The following is a 27,051-nucleotide window of genomic DNA, read 5'->3' as shown; positions in this document are numbered from 1 at the left end:
ATTCAATAAACTCATGTGTGAGTGAATGAACACCGCCGCGATGTTTCCGCAGATTGATATTCCCACCAGGGAAATTTCTTTTCTTTCACCAATTGTAGAAGTCTCGCGTGTCTTCATTAGCTGCAATCTGAGAATCTCATGAAAAAAACTGCCCCTGAAATCGAAATTAGGCTGCTCTACACTGAAAAAAATGAGAACAAGTTTTTTTTTTTTTTTTTTTTTTAAGGCGAGTTTCCGCGATTACACAATTGTCTCGTGATATGGCTATAATCTTTTATTCTTGCTATGTTCAGAGATTGCATTTCTTATATTTAAAAAAAAATGTAAAATTTCCTATGTTTTCCCGCTTTTTATGGAAATTTTCAAATTTTCTTGTTTTTTAAATTCTCTGTATTTTTCCGGTGACGTGGCAACCCTGTCTATCATCCCCAATTATGATCGTTTCCAGAACAATTCTGCATCAATATCTCACTGATATTCTGATTGAATACTACTGACATTCACTTTTTCTTCTCTGAAGTTCTATAATACAGAAGTTGAATTCTATATATACAGAAGTTGCAGTTCTATATATACAGGGATATTTTCCAGATTCAATGCACACAGTCCGAAATTCTCATGCACTCAATCATTTAATAATGTATGCAATTCTTTTTTATGCTTTTGTGGATAATTTGTATGCAATTATAACTAAACGAATTATTCCACTATTCTTTTATAGGTTATCAAAGCAGAGCAGAAGCCTTCTGAAGGTAAGTTGAATAAATTACATACATAAGTAGGAAAGTTAGATTCTTTTTCCTTTCCGTGGAACGAAAAGATCAAAAATATAAATGGTATTTAAAAAAAATAGCAGTTAAAAAATTTATGACAAACTTATAATGATGGGTTTTTTTTCTCATAAAAATGTATCTATCATTAAAAGAAAACAAAGTATAGAGAAGAAAAGGATTTTTCTTAATCGCATTCTTTTATAACTGTTCATTTTTATATCAATATTCAATCCGTTTTTACCTCTGAAGATATTATGCAAAATTAAAAGTTCGAGAAGAAAAATAGTGCCTTAGTTAAACATAATAGCCTAACTATAGCAAACGTTTTACCATTAAATTAACTATAATTTATTAGGTTTCTAATAACAGAAATAGCATATATATACAGTTCTGTTAAGAGTTTTTAGATTTATAAAATTCTCTTTATACTGCTTAGCTGCTATTTCAAATGAAAACCTTTTTCCCTTTATATATAGATAGATATATAGCAGAAATAATCTTAAGATAATATTGTTTGTTTTCTGAAATGCAATTTATTTATAGATAGCTGTTACGTTTTTCATGCATCAATGATTTTATTATTCAAGATTTCTTCATTAATTGTTTTATAATTTCTTACCTTAACTACTTAATTGTCTTGTCTTCGCTATCATCTAAACAGATGACACTTTCTGTTTTGAGGAATCTATAATTATTTCGATTCGCTCAAAAATTCATAGCAGATCCAAAATGTTTCTAAATTATTGCAGCAAATTATAACATCCATAAATGGATTTATTTAAATTTATAACGTTAAAAATGTGATAATCAGATGTTTGGGAAAACTAGTCAAACATTAAAGAATTTTTTTTTAAACTTAACTATAGATAAAAATATTTAGAAGTTACTAAAAATTATTTGCATGTTATTATTATTATAAAACTATTACATGCATAAACATATATTATTGAAACAAATCATGTATTAATTTTTTGCAACTTCCTAGAATTTGTCTCCAAATAACATAATAACCTGAAACATTAAATAATGCCCACAATACCAAATCGAAATTTTAGTAGGAAGCAAAGATTAAATATAGTGTACATAAGATCCCATATTTCTGAAGGTTCTGCATCGCTAACCGATTTTGTAAATGGAAAATACTCTTTTGTTGTTGTTATTGTAATTTAAATATAAACACATCTTAACAGTATCGCACAATTTTATGGAAAAATAAATGTTCTTATTTGCATTATTTTACTCTCTAAATAGCTCATTTTTTTTTTTATAGTTCCCCGAAAAGAAAAGTTTTCTCTCTTTAAGAGGATATTTAGAAGAAAGAAGAATGATGTAATGAAAATTCATGACAAATAGACTTAGATATGTTGTTTTTACTATACTTTAATATGTTTTTTTAATTAAAATATTGAATAAATTATTTTTGATTAAAAAAAAACTTATCACCATTTCATTTTTGGAAGAAATAATACAATAAATACAAAAAGACAATAATAATTTTTTAAAAAAAACACAGTTTTTAATGTATATACACAATTTACATTATATACAATTTTTTGTATGAAACCATACATACAATAAAATGAACTGAGCAACAAAATAGTTTTTATGTAAAACATAATTTTCATATACTATAAAACAAATAAGCAACGTATCAAATTTCTATGTAATTCTTTTTATTCATGCCCAACTAACATTTAGACGCTTTTAATACAAAGTATAATGAAAACTATACAAAAACAGTATTTACAGTATGCATATATACAAAGAAAATTCTGTATGAAGAGTAAACCTCATTTATTTATCATCAATCTAATAAAAAAAATCTGCAAAATAAGAAATATTCAGAAACTGACAATGCATAGTGCCGAAAAGAATGCAATTATCATAACTCTTTCTTGATTTCTTTATAAATAAATGTGTAAGACTTGTTTATAAATATATATTTCAAATTTTTACATTTGTCTTTTCTTCTCATTTTCTTCAAAACAAATTAAAAAGTAATAATCCAAAAGTCCTTTTACTTGAATTTAAGGACAAGATCTGCACAATGAAAAAAACTGGAAACTTTAAAAGCAGTATTCAGAGTAGCAAAGAAGCTGGCAATTATTTTAATTACACCAAAAATGGAATGCACTAACAATATTCAAGATGAAAAATGGAAGTTCATGAATTTATGAGCAAATAATATTATCACAGTTTTGCTTTGCTTGATGTAAAGGCACAGTTCTACATTATGTGTTTAGCTATAGGGGAGGACCATTCACACCAGGATGTAAAAAGGAACATTTCATGCCAAACCTACAGGAACCAGCCATAAAATGTCTACAAGGTACTCGATGAATATTTCGTGGCCGTGGACCTAATAAAAAAATTGACAGAACTTAATATATAAATTTCATGATAAGAGATAGGACACTATAATAACAAATGGAAATTAAAAATACACTGGTAATAATAGTATTGGCAGAGAGTCAAGATACATTTTGAAGTATATTAGGATTTTTAATAAATAGTTGATTAATTCAAAAATTTTAAAAAAAATTCCAATTTGTTTAAATATTATACAGTATCATTTTTCTTGATTTCTTCTCTATAATAATAGAAAGAAGAAAAAAAACATTTTTTCTCAAAGCATACACATATTTCCTCATGTGATTTTTCTTTGTTTTTTTAAAAAATAAAAAAAAATTAATTAAATTCATCACTCAGAGCAATTTAAAATTTGAATATTTTAAAGCAATTGTAAGGCATTATTGTGCAATTTGAACATTAAATTGTTTGTACTGTGAAGAAAGGAAGTTTTAAAGGAAAGAAGTGGTTTCAGGAGAGCAGATTATAGAATGTTTCTAAAACTATTTTCTCTGTCCTTTTAAAGCAGCTGATAGAGAAATTCTTTTTACAAAATGTTGTTAAGACTTTTTAAGGTTGTGGACTTTACCTAGTCAATGAAACAGCGAAATGAGTAATAATGCACAACACACTTCTTTTAATTTCAAAGAAGGCAGTGGCTCTCAGTTCAAAAAGAAAATGATGATTTCTGTTATTTCAAAAGTTGTTGGAACCCTTTATAATGAATTAAAACTAGTCATTGACTGTACTGAAAAATTCAGAACGCATACGGAGGTAACAGTGGGTAAGGGTTTGAAGATATAGCTGTCTCCTCAAAAAGCAGAGCATAAAATAAAGAAAACATCTAATCTTCAAAAACCATGGCAGAAAAAAGAATGAAAAGTGGATGTACCATAACACTTCATGCAGACAAAATATCTACTAGTTACTGAATACTGGTAAAGCACTATGGTACAAAGTTAATGAAAACTATTGCTGATCAAAATTTGTCAGAAAAGAAATTGGTTTATATATTATCAAATATCTCCTTTTGGAGAGGAATATACTTTCACAGAAATATAATTGTTCCACTATACAGAAAATGAGAAAGAAGTTAAAAGCAAAGGGATTAATGAAATACTAGATAAACCAATATTAAATACTAAAATATATTTGCCTATTTTCCAGCTGACCTCAATGATATAATAGATTTTGTATATATCATTTCATATTATGCTATGGGGTAAAATGGTCATATTAATAACTCTAAACAAAGTATAATTATTCATTGCTTAAAAAAAGAAGTAAATAAAAAATTATTAAAACTCTCAGAGAGTGTAATGCAAAAAAAAAAAAAAAAAAATTACTAAAAGAAAGTGTAAATATTTAATGTAATTTAAGGAGTGCAACTTGCTAAAGTTTGTTTTACCCTATCCTACTCTATATAAAATAATAATCAATTTTAAGAACCATTTTTAAAACTTATTAAAAAAAAGCCAGAAAAAATTTTGTATCAAATAATGGTCTTAATGATTTGAAGCAAAATACACATTAAACCACAACATATACACCACAACAAAATATAATTTATAAAAAGTACATGAAATAAATTGGGAGCACCTAAAATTTAAACTAAAAATAGTAATCAGATAGTCAAAATCGTTATCTATTTTTTTTATCATCTTTATCTTCATCATTAATTTTTATCATTCTTAATTTTATCATCATAATTTCTTAGAAATCATGAGAAAAATGCAATAAAAGACAATCTTTTTGGAACAATTAAATTACTTCAAAGAAGCTTCACTTCCATATTTCCATATTGTAACAGTTCAAAATTATATATGTTAAGTTCCCTCAAAAGTTTTATTGATATAAAGAACTGGTATATGTAAGTAAGCTTTCTCTACTTTCAAAAATTGTTGTATGTGACCAGCCCAAGTTACAAATCAAAAACAAATCACAAATGGTTCCAACTTTTACATCAAAATGTTGTATCTGGTGACACAATAGGGCTTTTTTATTCTTTAATATAGCATTTTGATATAAAAGCAATAATATTATATATGGATGCACAAGATATATAAAAAAAATCATTAATTAACATACCCATTCCCCTTGGAGGACCTTTGTGCATGGGTCTATAGTTGTCATTCATCATTCTTGGTCTCATGTTCATGCCAGGCCCCTGATTAGGTGGTGTTATGTTGCGACTGCCACCAGAATTGGGAGGAAACTTATCATAATACTGATTTTGCACCATATCTAATGTCCTCCATTCACTTTGAGGTGCTATGTTGTGATTATCTGTCATTGGTGGAGAAGACATGCCAAACACATTTTGAACAGCAGGTGGTGGACCAAGTAAACTATTAGATGGTATATTAGGTGGTACTGATTCACCTGAAAGAAAGCACATTTTATAATTACACAATAAAAATTAATCAAAATTAATTAATTTCCATCATCAATGTCAGAGTAAGTCTTTCTTTAAAAAAAATCAATTGCACTAATTTATAAAAGAATTTGATATATTACAAAAGCTAATTTAAAAACTAGCCTGATATATTTGTATTTTTAAAACACTGAATTTTCCTTTGTTGAGCAATTATATGATTCCATTAGAATTATTATTCTTCAGTTATTCATAATTAATTAATTCACCTGGATCATATGGAGTAACTAATTCACCTGGATCATAAGGAGTAACCAGTGGTAATGCCCCATTGTGAGGAATGAGTCCTTCTGAACTTAAAAGAGGTTGTTTTATAGGAGCTTTTTCCATGTAAACCTGCAGAAAACAAAAACAAATTTAAGAAATAAAATACAAACATTTTCCTATAGAAAAAATGAATGAAACATAATATAAACATACAATGTCATAAATTTATTATTACCTGCTCTTGGTTGTGAACTGGTGATGATGCAGAAACAGGTAACTGGGGACTTAATTTAATCAAACTTGAGAGAACTTCAGGTAAAGGAGCTGACTTGGGTGGTTCATAATTTGAATAGTCTACCAATGGTCCAATAACATTATCCTGAAAGCAAAATAAAACATTTAAGAGAAAAAATTGTTTACATGTTCCATTTACATATAAATTTCTTTTGACAAATATTAGTCAAGTAGCAAACAAAACTGACAAATATAATTTCAAAACAAAAACAGCAAAATGTCAAAAAAAGGAAGGAAGGGGGACACTTAACAATTCTAGAAATTACAGGGAAAGTTTTTTCTTCTGAAGTTCTATAATTAAAATTATAAAAGAATCAAGAAATAATTTAATTTCTAAAATCATGAAGAAGGGGTAGGAAGAAAAATTAAGTGACTTTCAGGACAAATGCACATTTTATCAAGGAAATAATTATCAAAATTGTTTAAAAAATTAAATATAATTAACATTTAAGATAATTTATTAACTTTCCCAATATTTATTAGTTCTCTAACTTTAAACAAGACTTAGAAATATATATATTTAGAACATTAAAAAAAAAATTGAAAATTCTATTTATTTTTTTATTTTTTTTTATACTTCAAATAATAGCATTCTATCATGCAATTCCCCCTCCCCCCATTTTTATAGAATATGAATGAAAAGTTCCAAATGAAGTATGTTTGTTAAAAAGTTTCTAGTCAGATAAACTATAGTAAAATCAGTTTTGAAAGGTACCTTATACCAATACGGAAATTATTTTTGTAATTGCTTTCACATAAGCTATATAAATTTTCATAAGATTAGACAATAGAGTATGATTCCCAGCAATTTAAATAAGATTAAAAATTTTGTAGCAATGAATTAAGTGCCATTTCATTTTTGAAAATTCAGTATAACACAATTAATTCTAATTACCAAAATTAATATTAATAATTAACATAAGATTGAATACCAAAGTTTAATTTTCATTAGTTATTATTTTAGAATAGATCTAGATTCTTTTTAGAGCAACTATCATTATCACAAATCTTTCTATTTAAGCGAGTAGATCCTCTCACTCAAGCTTTCAGTCTTAAACATTTTTATTTAAAAAAATCAAATTTAATAACGATAAATACCTCATCTAAAGGAATTATTTTAGGTTCTTGTGCAGGAACAATCTCCAAATCTGGTTCATGAGGAGAATCAGGAATCCTGTCAAAAAATATTTTTGAAAAAACTTTAATAATGGGATAATTTTACTAAAATCAAGATAAATAACTTAACTGGTTAAATTTAGCCCTCTCGCATCAGGAAATGCAAAATCTTGTTTCAATCATTTTAACCAGTATGGCTGGCAACATTATTATATAATAGCTCATAAATAACAATTTGCTATGTTGCAAAAAAAGTTTGAATCAGGGTTGCATTTATATCCACAAATGAAACAGTTTTAAATTATAATTAAATAAATTATATTAAAAATAAAATGATTTTTAAAAATCTTGACTGAAAGATCAGTTAAATTTTTTTCAATAAATAATGCTTAAGAAACAATTTCTAAATAAATATCAAAAAACAACTTACATCTCTTTTGTGAAATAAATTTCTTGTAATGTAGTTTGTTGCCTTAGTCTTTCTACTTCTTTTTCTTTACTTTGACAACCAGGCTCAACAAGAGGAGGTGGAAGATCAATTAAAATTGGCACTATCCACCACTAAAAAGAGAAATTTTGATCACAATACTTACATGCATCAAATATAAGTAATATGGGCATTTCCTCATAAAAGTAAAATTATAAGCGTGAGAGAGGAATAATAACTGACAATAAATTTTAATATTTAAATGGCAATGTTCTTCAATTAAAAGTTCTTTATAATTAATTTCATTGCTTTAGATCAAATATATAAATCAAAAAGACAATTATGTCAAAAAAAAGGAGGGTATTTCAAGTGTTAAAATAAGATTTTTCATATTTTCATTTAACAGAAAAGCACCATTTATCTTTAAAAAATATAAGTATAAATTAATCTAAACTTTAATATTAGTTTAAACTTATTTCATTGATTTAATAACTTCTCAATTGAATAAACTTTAAACAATAAATAGAATGGCAAATGATCAATGGCAAAAGCTCACAGAGAAAGAAAAAAAAAAAAAAAAAACCCTAAAATTTATGATTTGTCTTATAAATAACAAATACTTACTCGAGTCATTTCTTCCATTCTATCTCCAGCTTGCCTTTTAGCTAATTCTATCGCTTCTCTCTCCCGCCTTAACTCTATTGATTTCAGATCTCCAAAATTTTGAGTTTTCAGAACATTGACTAAAAATAAGAAGGAAGATTGAAAAAAAAAAAAAAGTATATTACTTGAACATAATGCATTTTAAAAATATATTATATTTATTAGTAATAATAAAATTTTTTTAAAAATGAACATTATAACATGTATTTTCTGGTTTGATTAGCATTATGAACTATCAACATGGGCATTTCATGAAATTGAATTAGAAAAATCCTGTTCACATTATCCCACAAAAATTTATAAATACTGCAAACTGCCATGATCAGGGCCATCTATCTAATTAAATTATCCCTTTTTTGCTATCTTTTAACTATAATAGAGAAGGTGTCATCTAATAACATAAATGGTTAGGTACAATTGCATATTATCTGTAATGCACAGGCACGCTCGCGGCAGTCAATGTCTTAAGTGTTTAGTACCTCAAAAATGTATCATTATGAGTTATGGGGAAAAAATGGATTATATATTATATATATAACATTCCCTTCCTTCCCAAAAATTATTCTCATGAAGAAGACTTTAGCAATAAAGAAGTAGAAAAGAGGATTAACCAAGAATATTCCAATTCCTCTTCTTTTAGTATAAGGCAGCATTGACCGATAAAAGCAATTCTATATATTATAACACTTTTCTCTGCAGGATAATGTTTTTCATAATTTTAGACTTTTATAGTTATTGAAAACACTAAAATATGTTACCTCTTTCAGTTTCATCCAATTCAAAGTAAAATATTTCTTTTATATTTTCATCTTCAACCCATTTAACAGACTTCTTCTTCCCTCTTCTCCTGCCATGGGACAGAATAGAGCGGAAATGGTTTGGATCAGATGAAACTTTTTCGTCCTCCATATCTGAAACAAAAAAACAGTAAAAGTTAATCACAGAATAATAATTAAAATTCAGCTTATTTAATCATTAAAAATAATGCCTTAGGAGTCTCAAAAACAATTAGTTGCAATTATTTAATAAACTACATAAAAGATAATAATTTTAACCATTAAAGTAGCTAATTACTTTGAATTTTGTATATTAACAATTAAAAGTAGATAAGCAATACATAAAGTAATAAGAATAGGGAATTTAAAGAGTATTTTATGGAAAAATTTCAGAAAATATACTAATAAATGTGTTATTATACTTATAAAATGAGATCACTTTGAAGATGAAAATGGGGAACTTTTGGAGCTGAACAGCTAGAAGATATATTCATAACTAACTATAAAAATCACATTGTCTTCTTTGATGTTACAGCAGAATTCAGTGGGCTTTGGTTCTCTTCAAAATTTCCTCTCATGCAGCCAAATTTAAAAGCAATGTATGAGTAGATCTTATATATCATAAAAACTTACCTTGTGAATTACCATTGGCTAATGGACTTGGTGTATTTTCAGTTTCCATATTTGGTGGCGTATGTCCCCCTTCTTCAGTACAAACTTCCATGGGTTCTTCTTCAGATTTATTTTCTGATTTTGCTTCATTTTCCTTTTCAGGACTACCTTCTTTTTTGACATCATCATTATTGTCTTTCTCTCTTTCCTGCTTTTCTTTATTTTCATCATTCATTTCAAGAGTGTCCTTATAAAACTAAAGGGAACAAATGAGTAAAATTTTCAGTATAAAGTTAAGAAGGAGACAAAACTTCACATACTTTAAAAAACTAAATTCTTAATCAAAAAATATTGTGAAATCAAGTAGAGATTTTGTTATTGAAGGTAATCTAATGTCTTTAAATTTTACAATAATCATTCATTCGTTTAAAAGATCATTACCCAATTCTTAATAAATGAAATCAAAATCAATATAATAAATTTATCTATGAAGATACCTCGTCCTTTTCAAGAAATGGAAATTGTGAGACTGCTAACAAGCATATGAATATAAATAAATGCATATTATACATATATATATATTCATATTCTCAACTGTTTAGTTTTAAAAATTTTCAAAATCTTAGTTATAATTAGAATATAAAGTAAATTCTTTGAACATTAAAATTTTATTAATATTTAATTATTAAATTAGTAAGTTCACATCACAAATTACTTAATTTAACATTTATTAGTTTTTTCAATTTATATTCTTAGGTCTAATCAATATTATATAATTTTATTAATACATACTTGAAGTTTTGGTGCTGTTATAGTTGGAGATGTAGGTGAATTTGAAGGTTTATTTGGAGGTTGCTTCTTTTTTCTTTTCGTAGGAGCAGTTGCTGGTAGAGATGTTAATGCATCCATGAAACTAGCACTCTCATGCAACATGTATGTCGCTGGAATAATATCAAAAAAGAATATTAAAAAAAGAAAAGAAAAAGAAACAACATAATATAGGAAAATAAATTAATATATATCTTTTAAAAAATCTTTAAAACTTACGTCGAGGTTTTGCTGGAATAAGTTTAATGCCTTTTGAGGCAGATGAAGTTTCATTTATTACAGCTAAATTTTCAGGCTTCAATTTTTTCTCATTTATCCTATCAGGTAGATTAGTATTCAATTTCAGTACATTTTTAGCTGCAGTAATGGCAACGGTTTTGTCAACTGTTGGCGCTTTCTTAGGAATCTTCTTTGGCAATGGTACTTCTTCTTCTAGGCCTATAAAAAGAAAACATCAATCTCAATTTCCAATTATTAACAAAATAAGTACCTAACATTTACCATTTATGATTAAATGAATTAGATAATTAAAATAATCCACAACATAGACAGAAGAATGTCACATAAATGAATTCCATAAAATAATTAACTTGAAATTTTATATTTAATTCTTTAATAAAGTAAGAATTATTTACCTGTGGAACGGAATTTTTTATGATACACTTTGGCTGTTTTGGGGCGATCTGTTCGGGGCTTTTTAGGAACAGACATCAGTGGCTCTGGGTCTATTTTTACATCTTCATAATATTCCTCCTTTTTTATCTCCTTTTCACTAGAAGGACGTTTAATTCCTTTAATTTTTACAGGGCTTTTTGGCACTTCACTCGTTGATTTTGCATCAGCATTTTCAACTTCTGGTTCAGGTTCTTTTTTCACTTCAGATTTTTGCTTTGATTTCTTTTTCTTTTTGTCGCCTATAAAAGCAGTGTTGCAATTCTATTAAGCAATTAAAAATTCTTAAAGATTATAAAAATTTCTAAAATTAATAAATTAAACATAAAAGCGATTTGATAAATCTCAAAAAATTAAATAAATGACTTTATAAAAAAAATAATTATAAAATTTAAAAACAATTTAATAATTACTTGGGGCTCAATAATATTTTACTGTAATTCATTTTTATTTATTTCTAACTTGATTAGCATAATTTTTTTATAATTTATTCTAACACTTTTAAAATTAACGTTATCTAAAAAAGAAGGATAAATTTTTGTTTGGTTATGTATTTATTCTGTATCGTATGTATCAAAAAGTCAGAAGTCGAAGGACATCTCCAAGTCAGAGTATAACAAGTGTTTGACTGAGTATAACAAAGTAACAGTCAGAGTTAACACAGTTTTGATTTCAGAACAGTTTTGTAAACAAAAATGTTGCATTTAATTTTAAAACAAAGAAGAATGATCTTTCATTGTGATTTGATATCTTTTCTAAAGATAAAACTTTCTTATATGATTTCAATGGCAACTTGATTCTGTATTAGTAATTTTTCTTTCGAATTTGGACATTAAAAAATTCATTTTCATTCAAATTATTTAAGATAGTACAATAAAACTAAGAACCTTTAAAATATACTGAAATGATCTTTTGAAGTTTAAACAAATTTCTTTCCATGAACTGCAGCTATCTATTAAAGAACACTTCTTGCATATTTTGTAACAAAATAATAATAAATATAATATACAATTATTTTTTACATACCAGAAGGTGGAGGATCTGGCTTTTTTCCTTTTATTATCGTCATCCAACTTGAAACAAGTTCTGATGAAAGGGATTTAACATCTAATAAAGAATTGGAAAAACAAAAATTAGCTAAATTATAAGCTATTGGGAAAAACTTATGAAAAAAGTTAGTCCAACAATAATTTTCTTCTTGAAAATAATTTCATTCCTAAATATGTGAATCAAAACATATAACCCTAATGACATACTTAAATGCAAAACATGAAAGAGAAAGAAAAATAATTATTACATTATCAATTATGATTGTTTTAATTAAGTTATCACAAATATTTATTTTCAAGATAATTATAGTTAAAATAATATTTTTAGTATTCAAACATTAATTCCTTAAAACATTGCAAAAATAGCTCATAGTTCTTGACAAAGAATTTCATTTAAAATATCTACTATTTTCTGATTACTTTATTAAAAAAAATGAATGCTAAAAATCCACATGCTTTCAAATATAAAATTTAAAATCTTAAACTATCTCACCATCATTTTCATGTTTTGTCAATGACTTGATAAGTTTGGCAGTATTGTTCTCTTTCAATCTATTTACAGTCATAGGGAGCAATTTACAAAGTTTCAGCATTTCAATGAGGAAAGATGCAGAACTAGAAGATTTGGCATAATCCAGCCATGTGTTGATAGTATCCCATCCACCTTTGTCTAAATATCTGTAAAGTAACAATTTCAAACATATAAAAAAAATTGTTTTTTTAAATAGAATCTAGAAAACAGAATCTGATATATGCATTCAAATGTAATTACTTTGAAATTATGCAGAATACTTTAAAAATGATACATATCTAATTCATTTTAATACCTTTTCATTTTAAAACATTTTTTTACATTCACATACATTGTTTTAAAGTTTAGTTTACAGTAAAAAAAAAAAAAAGACAAAAGCATGTTTTTTTTTAAAATTGAAATTTAATCTCACCTAAGAAAATAAAAAAAAGTATAAAATATTATTCATAAATATATCTAGGATAGCATTTTTTCCCCTCATTAACCTCCAAATTGAGCAATAATTCAAAATTTGGAATAAAATTTCGGTTACTTAAAATTTTTTATTGATCCATTCTTTTAGACTACACCGGAGATTCTTTTAGATTCTCGAATTTAACCTTGATAACTTTTACACTTTTCAAGAGACCAGAGAAATCGCAGGAAACTTCTAGCAATTACTAATTAAATTAAACCCATTAACGTCCAACTTAATTTATTTATTTAATGTATTTAAAAATAAACGATTTCTTAGACTACAGATAAAGCAAAATATCAAAAGGAAAGGGAAAATGCAATAAATAAATAAACCAAGGCATTTAAAACGACGACCACATCTGTCAAATAAGAGAAAAATGCAAACTGAAGATTGTTTAAAAGTTTTGAAATACATATTTCAAACAAGACAAAACAAAAAAGGAACAATGAAATGTCCCCTACACGAATGTTTCTAGATGCGAATGCAAATGAAAGCTAATAATATATTTCATTTAAAATATATCTTAGCTAACAGCTAACATTAGACTTCCCAAGTCTCTCGGCCTTCGTCTGTAATCTTTGCGTTGTGGCTGTGCACAGTGTGCGTAATAATTCGTTTATAATGAAGTATATAATTTCGTTGAGAAGTAATAAATAAAGTCTGGCTGACGAAGTTAAAAATTAGAGACAGATAAAAAAAATATTTAAAAAATGTAAAAATGCTAAGAAGTTTTGGGTTTCATTTTAGTTAAATTTTCGAAATTGTAGCAAATTGAAAAATTTCTTTATGACAAATTGCTTATCTTTTTCATAATTTATTAATTATACAAACAGCAGATGATAAGACCATGAATGAACTTAGTACAGCTAATATCGAAATATTTCCGGGCATGTGTCAAGACATGCATAGTCAAAGTGCTTAAAATAAATTCAATTACTATTAATTGAAGTATGTTAGCACAGAAGACTCAAGGATAAAAAAATTATAACAAAATTACATTTTGATCATTATAATCGATAGCAACTAAAGTTCAAAGCATTGCTAAAAATTAGCAGTTCATAATTTTTAATTCAAATAAAAAAAATTAAAATGTGAGAAATTAAATCGACAGACTGAAATATAATTTACATGGGAAACAATCCAATATGTCACTCTTCTGTAACTTTCTAAATGCCATTAACCTGGATTGTCAATGTCTACTAGAAATAGTTTAAATTTTAAGAAGAGGTATGTTAAATTATGTCACCCTTCTTCATCTGCTTCGATATTTTTCTATACCTCTTCCATTTTCTCCTCACTTGATATGGATATTCGATGGTCATAAAATTCAAATGTTGAAAGGTTCGTTTATTTATTTCCCCAAAATTTTATTCTTTTTTTATGAATGCATCTTAAATCTTTTAAATATTCAAATATTCTTCAAGCGAATTTGAATGTTAAAGAATTTTATCCATAATAACTCACTCGGAAAGAATATCTGCTTCAGTGGCCATAAGAACATTGCAATAAACACAACGGCTGACAAGTTTCTTTGAAAATTTTTTCATCAAACTAAAAGGAAAAAGAAAAAAAAAAGCTATTACGACGCATATTTTTATAACATATTAAGTTCCAAACATAATAAAACATGAAAATTGATAAATACTGGTAGAAACCAAGAAAAAGTGCCAATTTATGATTTTAAAAAAATTCATAACTTATAAAAATATATTTAAATTATATGTGTGTGTGGAGCCGTAATTATAACCTGCAAGAAAAGAACTCTGAATTAGAAGCTTTAGGTTCTGAAATAGAAAAAAAAAGACAGAATTAAATATTATGAAATGTACATACAAAAAACTTTGTTCAGATCAAACTATTTCTCATTTAATTACATTTGTATAAGTATAAATGCATGAGTTCACAACATTTCAAGGCATCCTCTTCTCTTGTCATCAAGACGATCATAATCGTCTTAAATATACATTAATTATCATTCCATAAAATTTAGCGTTTTCAATTCATATGATACCTACCGACTGTCAATATTTTGTTTTAAAAGGTCCTGTAATTAAACAAAACTTTTGTTCTGAAATTCAAATTACAATCACTAGCAAATATAAATAATATATATCTTAATAAAATATGCTAATATAAATGAAAAAATTCAATAAACAATGATTTAAGACTTTAAACTGATTTACGAGACACAATTATAACAAAGATTTCAAAATTAAAATTTACGAAACGCAAAAGTGCATTAAACAAGGAAAACTTATTTGAAAATATTTTATTTTTATCAATTTTAAACTAGTGTTGTTGTTTTTTTATTATTTATGTAAGTGTACGAGAAAAATTTAAACATAATCAGTACATTACGAAAAGCAAATTTTAAGACAAATAATTGCTAATACAAAGTCCAATAATTTAAAGCCTAAACATCCTTACAGAAATGCGCCTGTCCGATACCTTCTTTTTAAATGATTATGTTTAATTTTTTAAAAAAAATTTAGTTAAAAGCTAAAATTAAAGCACACATACCGTAAAGGATTATTTTATTTAAATGCAAATAAATATAACATATTTAGTTTCTTTTCAAGAATGATTTCTTGATTAACAGCGAACCCCTACATTTGTTAATGGTCAGGAAGATTCTTATTACAATATATTTTAATCCGAGGCAGAGAGATAGGCTTGTACCCCCCCCCCCCGCCAAATAAACACACTTGAAAATCTAAATTAAATAAATTTATTTGAATTATTAGAAGTTGCGAAATTTGACGTCTTTTCCAATCATTCATCCAGAGCGAATCACTCGCTACTATTATCGAGGTCATGAGGAAATAATAATTTGGATTAATATTCAATTTATTATAAGAGAACTGTCCCTCACTTGTTCATAAATAACGCGCATCACTCCTTTTAAATAATTTTAGTAATGTTCAATCTCCCGAAACCCATACTTAAAGCTATCATCTCGTTACTTCCCAAGAAATCGATTTAAATAAAACAAATTTTTGTTAATAAATGGTAAATTAATAGATTTGTCATCCATTAAGAATTGTATGTGAGGTAGGGGGTGATACTACTAAGTTAGCAATAAAATTGTAATCAAATTTCAAACTTCATTTCATCTCTCGTCTTTCCCTAGCTAACATCCAAAAGTTCAAGGCTGCAATGACGCAATTCCGAAATGATAAAAGGAGAAAAAAGTTACGGGTTGGATAGTTGCCAAGAAGTTTCGTTTTCGAAACATCGCTAACTGGCTTATGCAACGAAAATCCCGCTAGTTGAAATATTCTCTCCCCATTCAATAACGCTATAAAAAAAGAAAAAGTAATTTTTTTTTTTTTGCAGTTCATCGGCTTTGGGTTGAGGCCTTCAGCTGCAAAATTATGACATACAGACTTTTAATGACTGCAGTTTGTGCAGAAAGAAGAAATGCTTTCTATTTAACCCGATATTAAAAAGAATTAAATTTTCAAATTTAACAAGTCTTTAGTTCAAAAAAAATAGTCCATACAAAAAATTTAAGAAATGTTTTATGTTGTAAAGGTGTTTTCATAAAATTAACTTTGCTGACAAAATTGTTGCGCCATGCGGGGAAAAAAAGAAGGGTACATGCATTTAAACGAATATTTAAAATATGCGTATGTTTGTCAACCAGACGGGGAAAAAATGAATTAGAGATAATCATTTCCTTTTAAGAAAAATTCTTATATATATTTGAAAAGGACGTAATGGCTACTAAAGTCAAATATAGCATGAAGGCCTTAAAAAAAAAAATTTCAGGTAAAGATATAAAACGATTACAAGGGGGAAAAAAACTACTTTTAGCAGAATTTTTAGAAATAAGAGATGCAAGAAGCTTCATTTTGTAGAAATACAATTGCATTACAAATAAGATTAAACGATGTACTATACCAAATTTCTTTCTATTTGAATTAATAAATTTGTTTTATAATGAAGGACAATTAAACAAGAGATCAATCAGTTTTGTTTTTCTTAATTTCATGACGTGCAAATTTATTTTAACTTTTTAAAGTTTTTTTTAAGACATCCATCTATCTAAAGACGAAAAGTTATATCTGAGATAGGTAGGCATGTTCAAATGATTTTTACCTTAAATTAATTACCACTGCTTTTTAAATACTGATTAAACTATCAATATCTATAATTTAATGTACAAATCTGGCACATTATTTAAGGACGAATTACACAATTTTTCACAAAAAATTTAAATTCAAAATAGTAACAGTACTTGAATAGATAGGTATTGTTGTGATGTATTCACAAATCGAAAAACGCAGGTAACTATAGTGTTTAAGCAATTCAGAGATGTGAGGTAGCTAATAAATCGTAATTTTTTTGCTAATCATTATGCATTTTGATTTCCTTATGCATATATATTTTATATGTATATATTAATATTCACAAAGTATTCTTTACAAGACAATTAAATGAGCATAAGAATTCTGTTCTATCAACGAACAACAAATTAGAATAAAGATGAAAGTCATTCCTAAATATTCAAAAGACAGTAACTATGAAGTATATAATGCTTTATAAGAATGGATTATTTTTATTTAGTATTCGAAAAGAACAATTTATTAAGTATTTACTTTATTTAAAATTCGTTGGTTATTCAATGATTTCCACGGAACATATCATTGTTAATTGTTTGATATCTTGCATAGTCAATTTAAGATATGAAAAATTGCTATGAAAAAATAATAAAAAAAGTATCGAACTTATCGGGAAATTCTAATTTTATCAGAATAATGCCAGATAGTTGTAAAAAAAACTACTGAAATGAATTTTTAATTTATTACCAGGATATAAAATAACACACACACAAAAAAAAAAAGAGCTTTGTAAAAAAAAAAAAATGTTTGGAGATTTCATAAATTTAATAGTAACCTGACGTTTTTGGATAAATGCGTTTAATTGAATATATTTATCTTCAAAGACAATTTAATTCTAAGTTAACTAAATAGTTACACCCATTTTACATAAAATGAGCTTTCTTGTATTATTTATGATCGAACAAAATTTCGATGGTGGCTAATAATCAGCTTTCAGAGTCCTTATATAATAACTATATAAACTTCTTTAACTAAAAGAAAATTTAAATCATTTAGTTAAACAAAATTTTAAACATTTTATGTGTACTTCACGTAACTCGATAAATTCAAATTTCTTATTACATTTTAAAATATGTCTATTCATATAAGGAACTTCCTCGTATATCATAAATATTTCCATGAATATGTGTCATTTGTATTTTAAATGTTTACACTTAAATTATAGATTCGAAGTTAAAATGTGTATATAACTGGAAATTGTGACACTGCTTTCGAGAAAACTGACAAAATTACATATCACAGTACAGTGACGGGAGAAAGCAGACAACAAAAAGTTATGAATTTTATAATTCTTTCAGTCAACAAAATTCTTTAACTTCCTAGTCTTGATAGTGTATAAAAATTAAGTCGATTTGTGTAAAAGTTTTGGACGAGAACGTAATATTTTGTATTAAATAAATACCTAATATCTCAAATTATAAAGATATTGGACCAAATTTAATTACCGCCCAAATTGCGTATATATAAAATCATGAAAAGAACATTGTGTAATAAAATATATATTACTATTAATTTTACGGTTAATTAAAATCAATTGTTAGGAGGGAGAACGTATAACCTTTATGAACCGAGCAAAATGAATTTTTTTTTATAATTACCGAGTTTAAATTGTCTCGTGAATATTTCTAATTAAATTGTTACATAATTGTTTCAATTTTAAACACGAATGCCAGAGATTCATTATAATCTGCATGTACAAAAAAATATCTGCCCTTCATTTCCCCTCACAATTGTTACTGATAAACACAAAAATTCATTCTTATGGAAATGACAAAGCGAAACCACTAAAAATGAATGAATAATATTACATATATAGCAAAGGTCGAACTATATCGAGTTGAGGCTGAAACGTCTTCAAGATGCAATGGTGTGCCAATTACGTGATAGAAGAAACAGCTCAGATATCATTTGGCCGCATTTCAAAATCACGAGGTCAAATCAACCTCCAGACGAACGACACAAATACCGCTCCATACAAATATAACTGAATTTATGGGCCTAAGTTAATTGTTGGTGAGAATGAGCAGAAACAATTTCGATTTATATATATATATTAATTTTGAAAATAGGTTCCATTTGTATACGTTTAACAGATGACACATTTTACAGAGAGAATTTTATCAAATTTTTCACATCACCATATCTGCAGTATAGAGAATCATTACATGGTAGATATAATTTGTTTTTAGATTCTGATAGTCGTTGAAACGAAGATTACACTTTATTTTAAAGCGAATTTTACGGAGAAATCCTTACATTTGGAAATGTAATATTTATTTAACAAAATTGCTTAATTACGATTCTGGCGAACTTAAATTTCGAGATGCTTTTGCTTTTTATAGAATTCATAGACATGCTACTTTTAATCCTTTACTTAATGGTGAATATTAGTAGTTATCTTTTTTTAAATGAACACTTATTTCTGGGCACTTTTTTAACTTCTATATTTTTAATAACTCATGTCACAGTTCATAGCATTACAACTCTTAACGAGATATACTTGTTAAATTCGACGAAAGGGTCAGCAACTTTTATTTCCAATTAACAAAACATGTCGGCTCCATTCAAATACCATTCCTCAAACAAATCGATTGACCAACCTAACGTCATACTAAGATTCAACCATTCATTTTAGAAGACCAAAAAAAAAAAAAAAAAAAAAAAAAATTATGGAACAAATGAGGTCACTACAAAAAGCGTGTATTCCAAATGCTTAATTTAATTAAATGTTTAATCTAAAAGCAATGCAAGGTCCATTTTGGAACGGACTTCGTAATTTAGTATAAGATCAGATGACGGGTACGTCATTTGAGTGTCCCCCTCCCTCCCCTTGTTAACTTTTACACTACATCACGCCCATGACAGGAGTTATGCACTTCGACGACACGGATACTTCAGCAGAATCGAGTTTCGAATCTGAAACCCTTTAATCCCGAAGACTGTGGCGATAATGCTTCGTTTAGTGATGACGGGATGGTCGATTGTACACAAGAAGTCCCGAAAACCAGTTTTAAAATAGAACCTCATGAATCAGGCAATTTGAAAGTGAAGGAACCGAATCTTTATATACCCAAAAGAATTTTTTTTTTTTTTTTTAACTTTCCGTTTACAACAAAGGGGTAGTTACATTTCTCTCTATATTTTAAAAATGTAGCCGAGACTATAATAGATATTGATCCCCGACCCAATTTTAAGTGCGCAAAGATTACTGGAACAGTGAATCTGACCTTGAAACGGATTATCTGGCAATGAACTAAGGATTACAACTTTTAAACAAAGGGCACCAAAAACTCCGATAAGGGGATTAAAAATTAATGTCTTGCGTTTAATCTCTTCATTTCGGGACTCGAGGTCATTTCATAAATTGATTTGCTTTAATTTTTAATAGCTTTGTTTTATTTAATCAATGTTCTAGAAGTTTCATTACACTAACGGCTTGCATCGCGTAAATTAAACATAGTGCAACACCGTTTTGATCATTGATTTCAATGCTATATTAACAACTAAAAGAGGATCGAAAATCGAGCCCGAAAACTACCAACATCAAAATGACACAAATAAATTAAATAAATGTGTTATAGCCCCCCCCCCACTGCATTTCAATAAAATAACATAGAATAAATTAAAATCCCTTTATATTTGTATTTTAACTATCAACATTTAATCGGATCGATAACCTATAACGCTAAAAAAAAAAAAAAAAAAAAAAAAAACCCGAATCTTGAATCCGCTGATTTTTTTTTTAAGACCTTCGGTATCCAAAATATCCCCCGTCCTCAATCTCCTAACTTCCAAACAGCATATTAATCTAAAATTAGAAGCTGTTACGCCTTTCAATAAGTTCATGCTATTTAAATAATTCTTCGTGAGTTAACGGAGAGAAAATTTTTCTTCTAAATAAGAATCTACCATTTTACATTTCTAAATCAGCAGATGGAATTTTTTTTCCAGCCGCTCGGTCATACACTTTGTGAAAGAAAAAATGGATTTTGCACTGAAGCCATTTTAATATTTAAAGAAGCGCAAACTAAACAAATGCTCGGCTTGAAAAAAAAAAAAAAAAAAACATATCTGGCCAGATTGAGTGTGCTGTGTTAAAAAGAAAAATCGAAACAAATACACTGAACTAGTCAGCAATCTGTATATCACATGATTAGTTATCTTATTTATCCCTATCTCATTTTGATGTAAACCCTGTTATTCTAAAAATGATTCACTCCACATCGCAAAGCAAGCTGCTATTCTACCATAATGAACAATTCACTAATATTTTCTAAAAAAATAATTGAAGTATTTCCTGTGAACAATAACTTATTTCTATAAAATCAAAATGTGTAGTAAAAAATGGAAATTCATTATCTCAAACAATATTAGAAATGGTTTCATTCACTCGATTCAATAATGGTATAATGAAAACTAAAACTAGCAAGTTTCAGTTACTCTTGAATGACTCCCCCCATTCTTGCACGATTTTTTAATATTATTAGCTACGTGAAATGAATATAATGTACGATACGTGTTTGAAAGATGTTTATTGTACTATTTTGTATTATAAAGTCTTCTTATCTGGCAAATTTATAAATGCAATTAATAAATAAGCTTTTAGTATATATGTGCATGTATGTGTGTATATATATTTTATAACACACACACACATATATATATAATAGTTAAATGTGATCAGTAAATATTAAGTGCCAAGTTGGTCATCAGAAACCGATAGATGTTCCATTCAGGTATTCACAGGTAATTATGAGTGACAACACTGAATCTTCAGTATTGCGTAACCTAAATGAGAATTCAAAGATAAATGTTGCTCTAATTAATATTATTTGAATGTATGTCATCGTAGTGTCAAGTTTTTATTTTTATTTATTTTGGAACTTTTAATTACTGCAGATATCTTAATTATTTAGTGTATTCATCTGCTGCCATCCGCAGTAATTAAAAGCACGAATAGTAACAGGTGTCTTTTTTTAATGCGTGTTTCCTTCTTTGTCTTTATTAGATTTTTTTTTTTGGTCAAAATTGGAAATCGAACATTTCCAATTTTCTGTATTAGATACGTGTATACAGTCTAAAAAATTTATTCTACATATCATATTTCTTAAACCGAATCTGACAGTGAATTGACGAGCACAACTCTTTTACCTTCCAAAACATCGCTGCTATTCCAAGAATTACCTAGGTATGTTCTGCAACATTACTAGGTAATTTGAGATTTCCAATGTCTACCATAACATGTTAAAACTTTTATAACAGATATCAAATGTCACAGCCGAAATGTACTATACTGAAGTCATTTTCCTTATAAAGAAAGAGGATCCTCAGAAAAATGTCATAAAATGAGACATTGGAAAGCATATGTATGCAAAAAATATATATATAGTGCGTTTGGTATGAAGTTTTCGTCCAAAATTTAAATTACCTACATTGTAAAATTTTTCAAATTATGTAAAAATCAGCTCACGGGAATGCCCAAACGTATAAAATTATGGAAAAAAAATATAAATTCCGAATTCATAATATATCAACCACTTGTTGTATTTTAACCATTTCAGTTTTTAATGCTGAAGAAAATGTGCTTTTTTTTTTTTCAACAGAAAATTTATTTTAATAAATCCACCCTGTTAAAGGTGTAATGATTTCTGTCATTACTCAATACAAATGCCTATTCGTCACGAAATACTGGATTATGTATTTCGTTTCCGTAACTAACAAACAGATATTGACCTTCGATCGAAAGCAGTATGCGAAATTAGATGAAATATGACAAAAAAAAATGAAAGATTGAATATTATGCCCGAAATAATACCAATTCCATTTACGTTATTTTTCTGTCAAATCAATTTGTGCAATTCTATTTGCCAATCTTCACTTGTTTTTTTTTAATAATCTTTGATGTGCTGTGATAAATATGTTTAAATCTGAAATAAAGTTACGGCAATAAGACCGATTTAAAATGATCGGTCTTGGTTCATTGTTTCTAAAATGAATTAATTTCAATAAAGCATTTGAATAAATATCCTACCTTTTTCTTGCTTCTGATCCTATTTAATGCCATTATGAATCGCAGAATTTTATAGAATATACTATAAGAAAGTGAAATAAATGCACCTAATGGAAATTAGAATGTTCAATTTGCATTGCCGTCATGCCTGAACTTCTTATCTGCAAAGAAATTAGCTCTGCGCATCATTTTTAAAATCTTATTAGAGCATGTAGTATGTCCATCAACTCTTCACCTGCTTATGGCAAGTGCCGCAGCAATGTTTACTTCTGGTTTTGTATGTAATATTATGAGACCGAGCAATATTTTTTTTTTTCAGAACTGGAATGAAGATATGGTTTATTATAAAACCAGTAAGGGATTGGTTACTCCCAACAAGGAAAGCAAAATCTTTAACAAATTCTTTAAACATCGTGGCATAATTTTGTGACTTGATTTTTTTTTTTTTTTAATACTAACTATTGAAGTAGATGCATTTCAGTAACAATTTTCGTTCAAGAATTTTGTTTGTGGTCAAATAGGAGGGTACGAGAGGGACAGGTTTCTCAAAGAAATTTACACGACCCTAAACAGAAAACAAAAGTCATTTTTTACTGGAAACTACATATGCGAACTGCACCATTAGATGCAAAATGACAACTTATATTTGCCACAAAATATAACACCACGAAATTTTTAAGATTTAAAATATAAGAATCAACACCTATCTTTTCAGTAAAATGAGGAATTTTACGGCTGAAAGCAAAATGTACACAAAATATCATTGTTCTCAGTGGCAACGAAATAAATTTTGAAATAAGAGATAATCGAAACAATTTATCGATTTTCAAAATAACTTAAACAATTCATTCTAAAATAGATTTTAACAAGCTCCTTAATAGTTCCGTGTTTTCTTTCATAGACGTTGAACTAAATAATAGCTCAATTAGTTTGAAAGTTTCCCATCATTTTGTTCAAATAATAATAATTTTAAAAATAAATGCATCATCTTGTATAAATTATAGTTAAAGAAATTAGCACGAAAATTATATTTCTTAATAATATTAATGCATTTAACTGCATTTTCAAAATTTAGAACAGACTTAACGTTTATTTACTTCTTTGTAAAATTCTGTAGTCAAAAGTTAAGCTTACCGGAGCTCAGTATACTGACTGCGGATGCAATCATTCATTTTTGGTACGTAAGAAAATTAATTCTATGTATGTATCACTTACTACGATTAAGATTGAAAGCGATTGTTGAAGCTGTAATCTTTTCAAAATGGAACAATCGAAACTTGCGCACTCAATCCAATTCAAATGTGCATGCTAAGAAGTAGAAAATAAGCAAAAAAAAAAAAAAAAAAAGTTAGCAATCTTGAAATATAATTCTATTTTTTTACAGTTTCATTTTGTTTTTCCACTCAGCATCCAAAATTAATTTGACATTCTATGCATATTCCATTTAGCAGAAGAAAACTTCTATTCCAGGGAATTAGTCTCAGATTATGTCTGTGCATCTTTCGCAGGGATTAGCTAGGTTCCATGTTTCTACAAATCTGGAAATATAAGTCTTCACTCCAGTCATCTGCAATCATGCTACTGATTTCTTGACAGCTTTTTCTTTTCCAAATGCAAGTGTTGCTAGAGATTTGCAGTTCAATTATTTTACAAATGTGGAGATACATTGAATCTTGATTCATCTCTCTAATGAAGTCACCGACTTCTTGACCATAAATTTCTTTTCCAAATTCAAGTCTTCTCAAGCCAAGTTCCAAATCAAGCAGGTATGTCAATACACTCGTTCCTTCACAAAACTTTTCACCAGAGAATATCTTGAGAATGATGGTTATATAAGTTAATCAAAACAAATGGGTATTTCAAATGCATACTCAATTCAATTAAAGGTTACCTGGTAACAGCAATACTTACAAATTAAATCAAGTTAGTACATTTTTCTCGAACAAAATTTTAAAAGTTGCAGTGAAGACAGATATTAAAATGCTAGAATAGGGATAAATATTATTTTTCTCTCAATAGAATACTTCTTATTACTAAGAAGCATCTTAGTATAAAATAAAAACTAATTCCTATACTACATTAAATGTTTCAAAGATGGCTTACTACTGCATAAAAACAATTACAATTGTTTAAGTGTTCTTAAATATATTAACTAAATGCTAACCTAAATTACACAAAATCCTTAAAGAACATTTTTATATTTTAAATACCTTCTCTAAATTTAAAAAACTTCTATATTAAAAAAATATTTTTAAATCACAAGGTGAAAAAAAATTTCTGCTACAAGTAATTTCTGCTTCTTTATTCAATGAAGCGTCACTATAAAATTTAAAATCCATCATATTAACACAAATTACTTCCTAAAATATCAATAATTCTTTAAATAATTTTTGCTTTAAATATCATAGTTTACATTTAAAAATGAACTCAATTATTACAAAACAACAATTTCCATATAAGGCAAAGAAATCTAAACTTTTTAACATTCTTAACATTGCAATTTGAAATATAAATATATATTCTAAAGATATTTGATATGCTAGATTAAGAAACCTTCATTAAATGCTAAACATTAATAAAAAAATAAATAAGCTAACAACTAAGGCTAAAAATAAAAAGAAATTAAATTTTTTTTACATATAATTCGAATTTAAGTTGTATAATAAAAATAATTTACGGAATTCACAAAATGTACATATCCAACTGAATACTTACCACTTTTTCAAATTAGTACATATAAAAACTAATTAGGAATAACATTCATTAAATAAAGTTTATAAAAACCATTTAAAAAATTTAATGCAATTTAGAAAGAACATAAAATTAATCATATGGCATATAGTAATTTTCCAGACCCTTTCCCTTTCTCCTATTTTACTGGGATATGAGGGAAGTAATTTAGAAAAAATCTCCCAGGATTAGTATTAAAAAGTAAAATTAAATGAAAAGGAGATTGAAAAAAGGAATGTAAGAACTAAATAACATTCCAGTTTAAATAAAAAATAGATAAAATTTTTACCCTGAAATATATATACACATATACTTAAAAATTAATATTTTACAGACAAATAAAAAGAGCTTATAGAAGATATTAAAAAAAAATGATGTTTTAAATTATTCCTGACACAAAAAGAGAGGAGAGGGAGTAAAGAGAGAGAAAAAAAGAATTGAATTACTTAGAAATTAGATGGTGTAACAGAAAAATAAATTGACAGTTAATATTTTGTACTGTTTACCAGAATAATAAAAATTAACAGCAAAAAAAAAAATCATCACAAGCAAGTATTCAGTTTTGTTTAATTTGGTCTCAAATAGAATACCGAATATCAACTTTACTTAAAAAAAAAAAAAAAAAAAAAAAGGATGTATCCAAATTTACCGCAATTTATATGAATATTTCAGCTTTCATTTCTTTTGTTATGGCTTGAAAATACTTCAAAAATGCCAAATTTAATAAATATATCTCTGGTGAATTTTTTTTACAGGAATATTTGTCATAAAGTGCTTCATATGTATTTTTCTGGCAACACAGGAATTTACACTAGAATTATTAATCCAATCTGGATTTAATTAATTTTGGTTACTCAAAAGGACAATCAGACAGGGGAAAAAAATTGGTAACAAAAAGAAAATTGTATTCACCCCTTTTCGTACACAATATAAAGAATTTGAAAAAGGATTTATTTTGTACAGTAAGGTAATCATATTTTACTTGCAAACAAATAAAA

General features: G+C 27.1%; 1 protein-coding gene and 1 long non-coding RNA gene across 4 annotated transcripts in view; one reads left to right on the top strand and one right to left on the bottom strand.

The window, feature by feature from the left end:
* Positions 1-575: 575 nt before the first annotated feature.
* Positions 576-2,124, top strand: LOC129955665 (uncharacterized). Its single transcript, XR_008782683.1, has 3 exons — positions 576-640; positions 722-752; positions 2,044-2,124. It is a non-coding gene; the product is annotated as an uncharacterized LOC129955665 (long non-coding RNA).
* Positions 2,125-2,359: 235 nt separating this feature from the next.
* The window catches only part of LOC129989937 (serine/threonine-protein phosphatase 1 regulatory subunit 10-like), a 60,153-nt gene continuing 35,461 nt past the window's right edge, over positions 2,360-27,051 (bottom strand). For 2 of the 3 annotated variants that reach the window (XM_056098110.1, XM_056098112.1), the window contains 15 exons: positions 14,654-14,740; positions 12,694-12,878; positions 12,178-12,258; positions 11,115-11,393; positions 10,699-10,917; positions 10,444-10,592; positions 9,673-9,907; positions 9,022-9,174; positions 8,225-8,343; positions 7,604-7,734; positions 7,156-7,231; positions 5,999-6,142; positions 5,766-5,892; positions 5,211-5,504; positions 2,360-3,132 (listed from right to left, as the gene is read on the bottom strand). In XM_056098110.1, coding sequence (XP_055954085.1) covers positions 3,017-3,132; positions 5,211-5,504; positions 5,766-5,892; positions 5,999-6,142; positions 7,156-7,231; positions 7,604-7,734; positions 8,225-8,343; positions 9,022-9,174; positions 9,673-9,907; positions 10,444-10,592; positions 10,699-10,917; positions 11,115-11,393; positions 12,178-12,258; positions 12,694-12,878; positions 14,654-14,740 — 2,395 coding nt within the window. In that variant the 3' untranslated portion in view covers positions 2,360-3,016. The remainder of the gene's footprint in view (positions 3,133-5,210; positions 5,505-5,765; positions 5,893-5,998; positions 6,143-7,155; positions 7,232-7,603; positions 7,735-8,224; positions 8,344-9,021; positions 9,175-9,672; positions 9,908-10,443; positions 10,593-10,698; positions 10,918-11,114; positions 11,394-12,177; positions 12,259-12,693; positions 12,879-14,653; positions 14,741-27,051) is intronic. The other variant, XM_056098111.1, reaches the window with a different exon arrangement.

This window comes from Argiope bruennichi, chromosome 2 (assembly GCF_947563725.1).
Source record: "Argiope bruennichi chromosome 2, qqArgBrue1.1, whole genome shotgun sequence".
Lineage (NCBI taxonomy): Eukaryota > Metazoa > Arthropoda > Arachnida > Araneae > Araneidae > Argiope > Argiope bruennichi.
The sequence above is the reverse complement of the archived record's forward strand: the minus strand, read 5'-3'. Positions and strand labels throughout refer to the sequence as shown.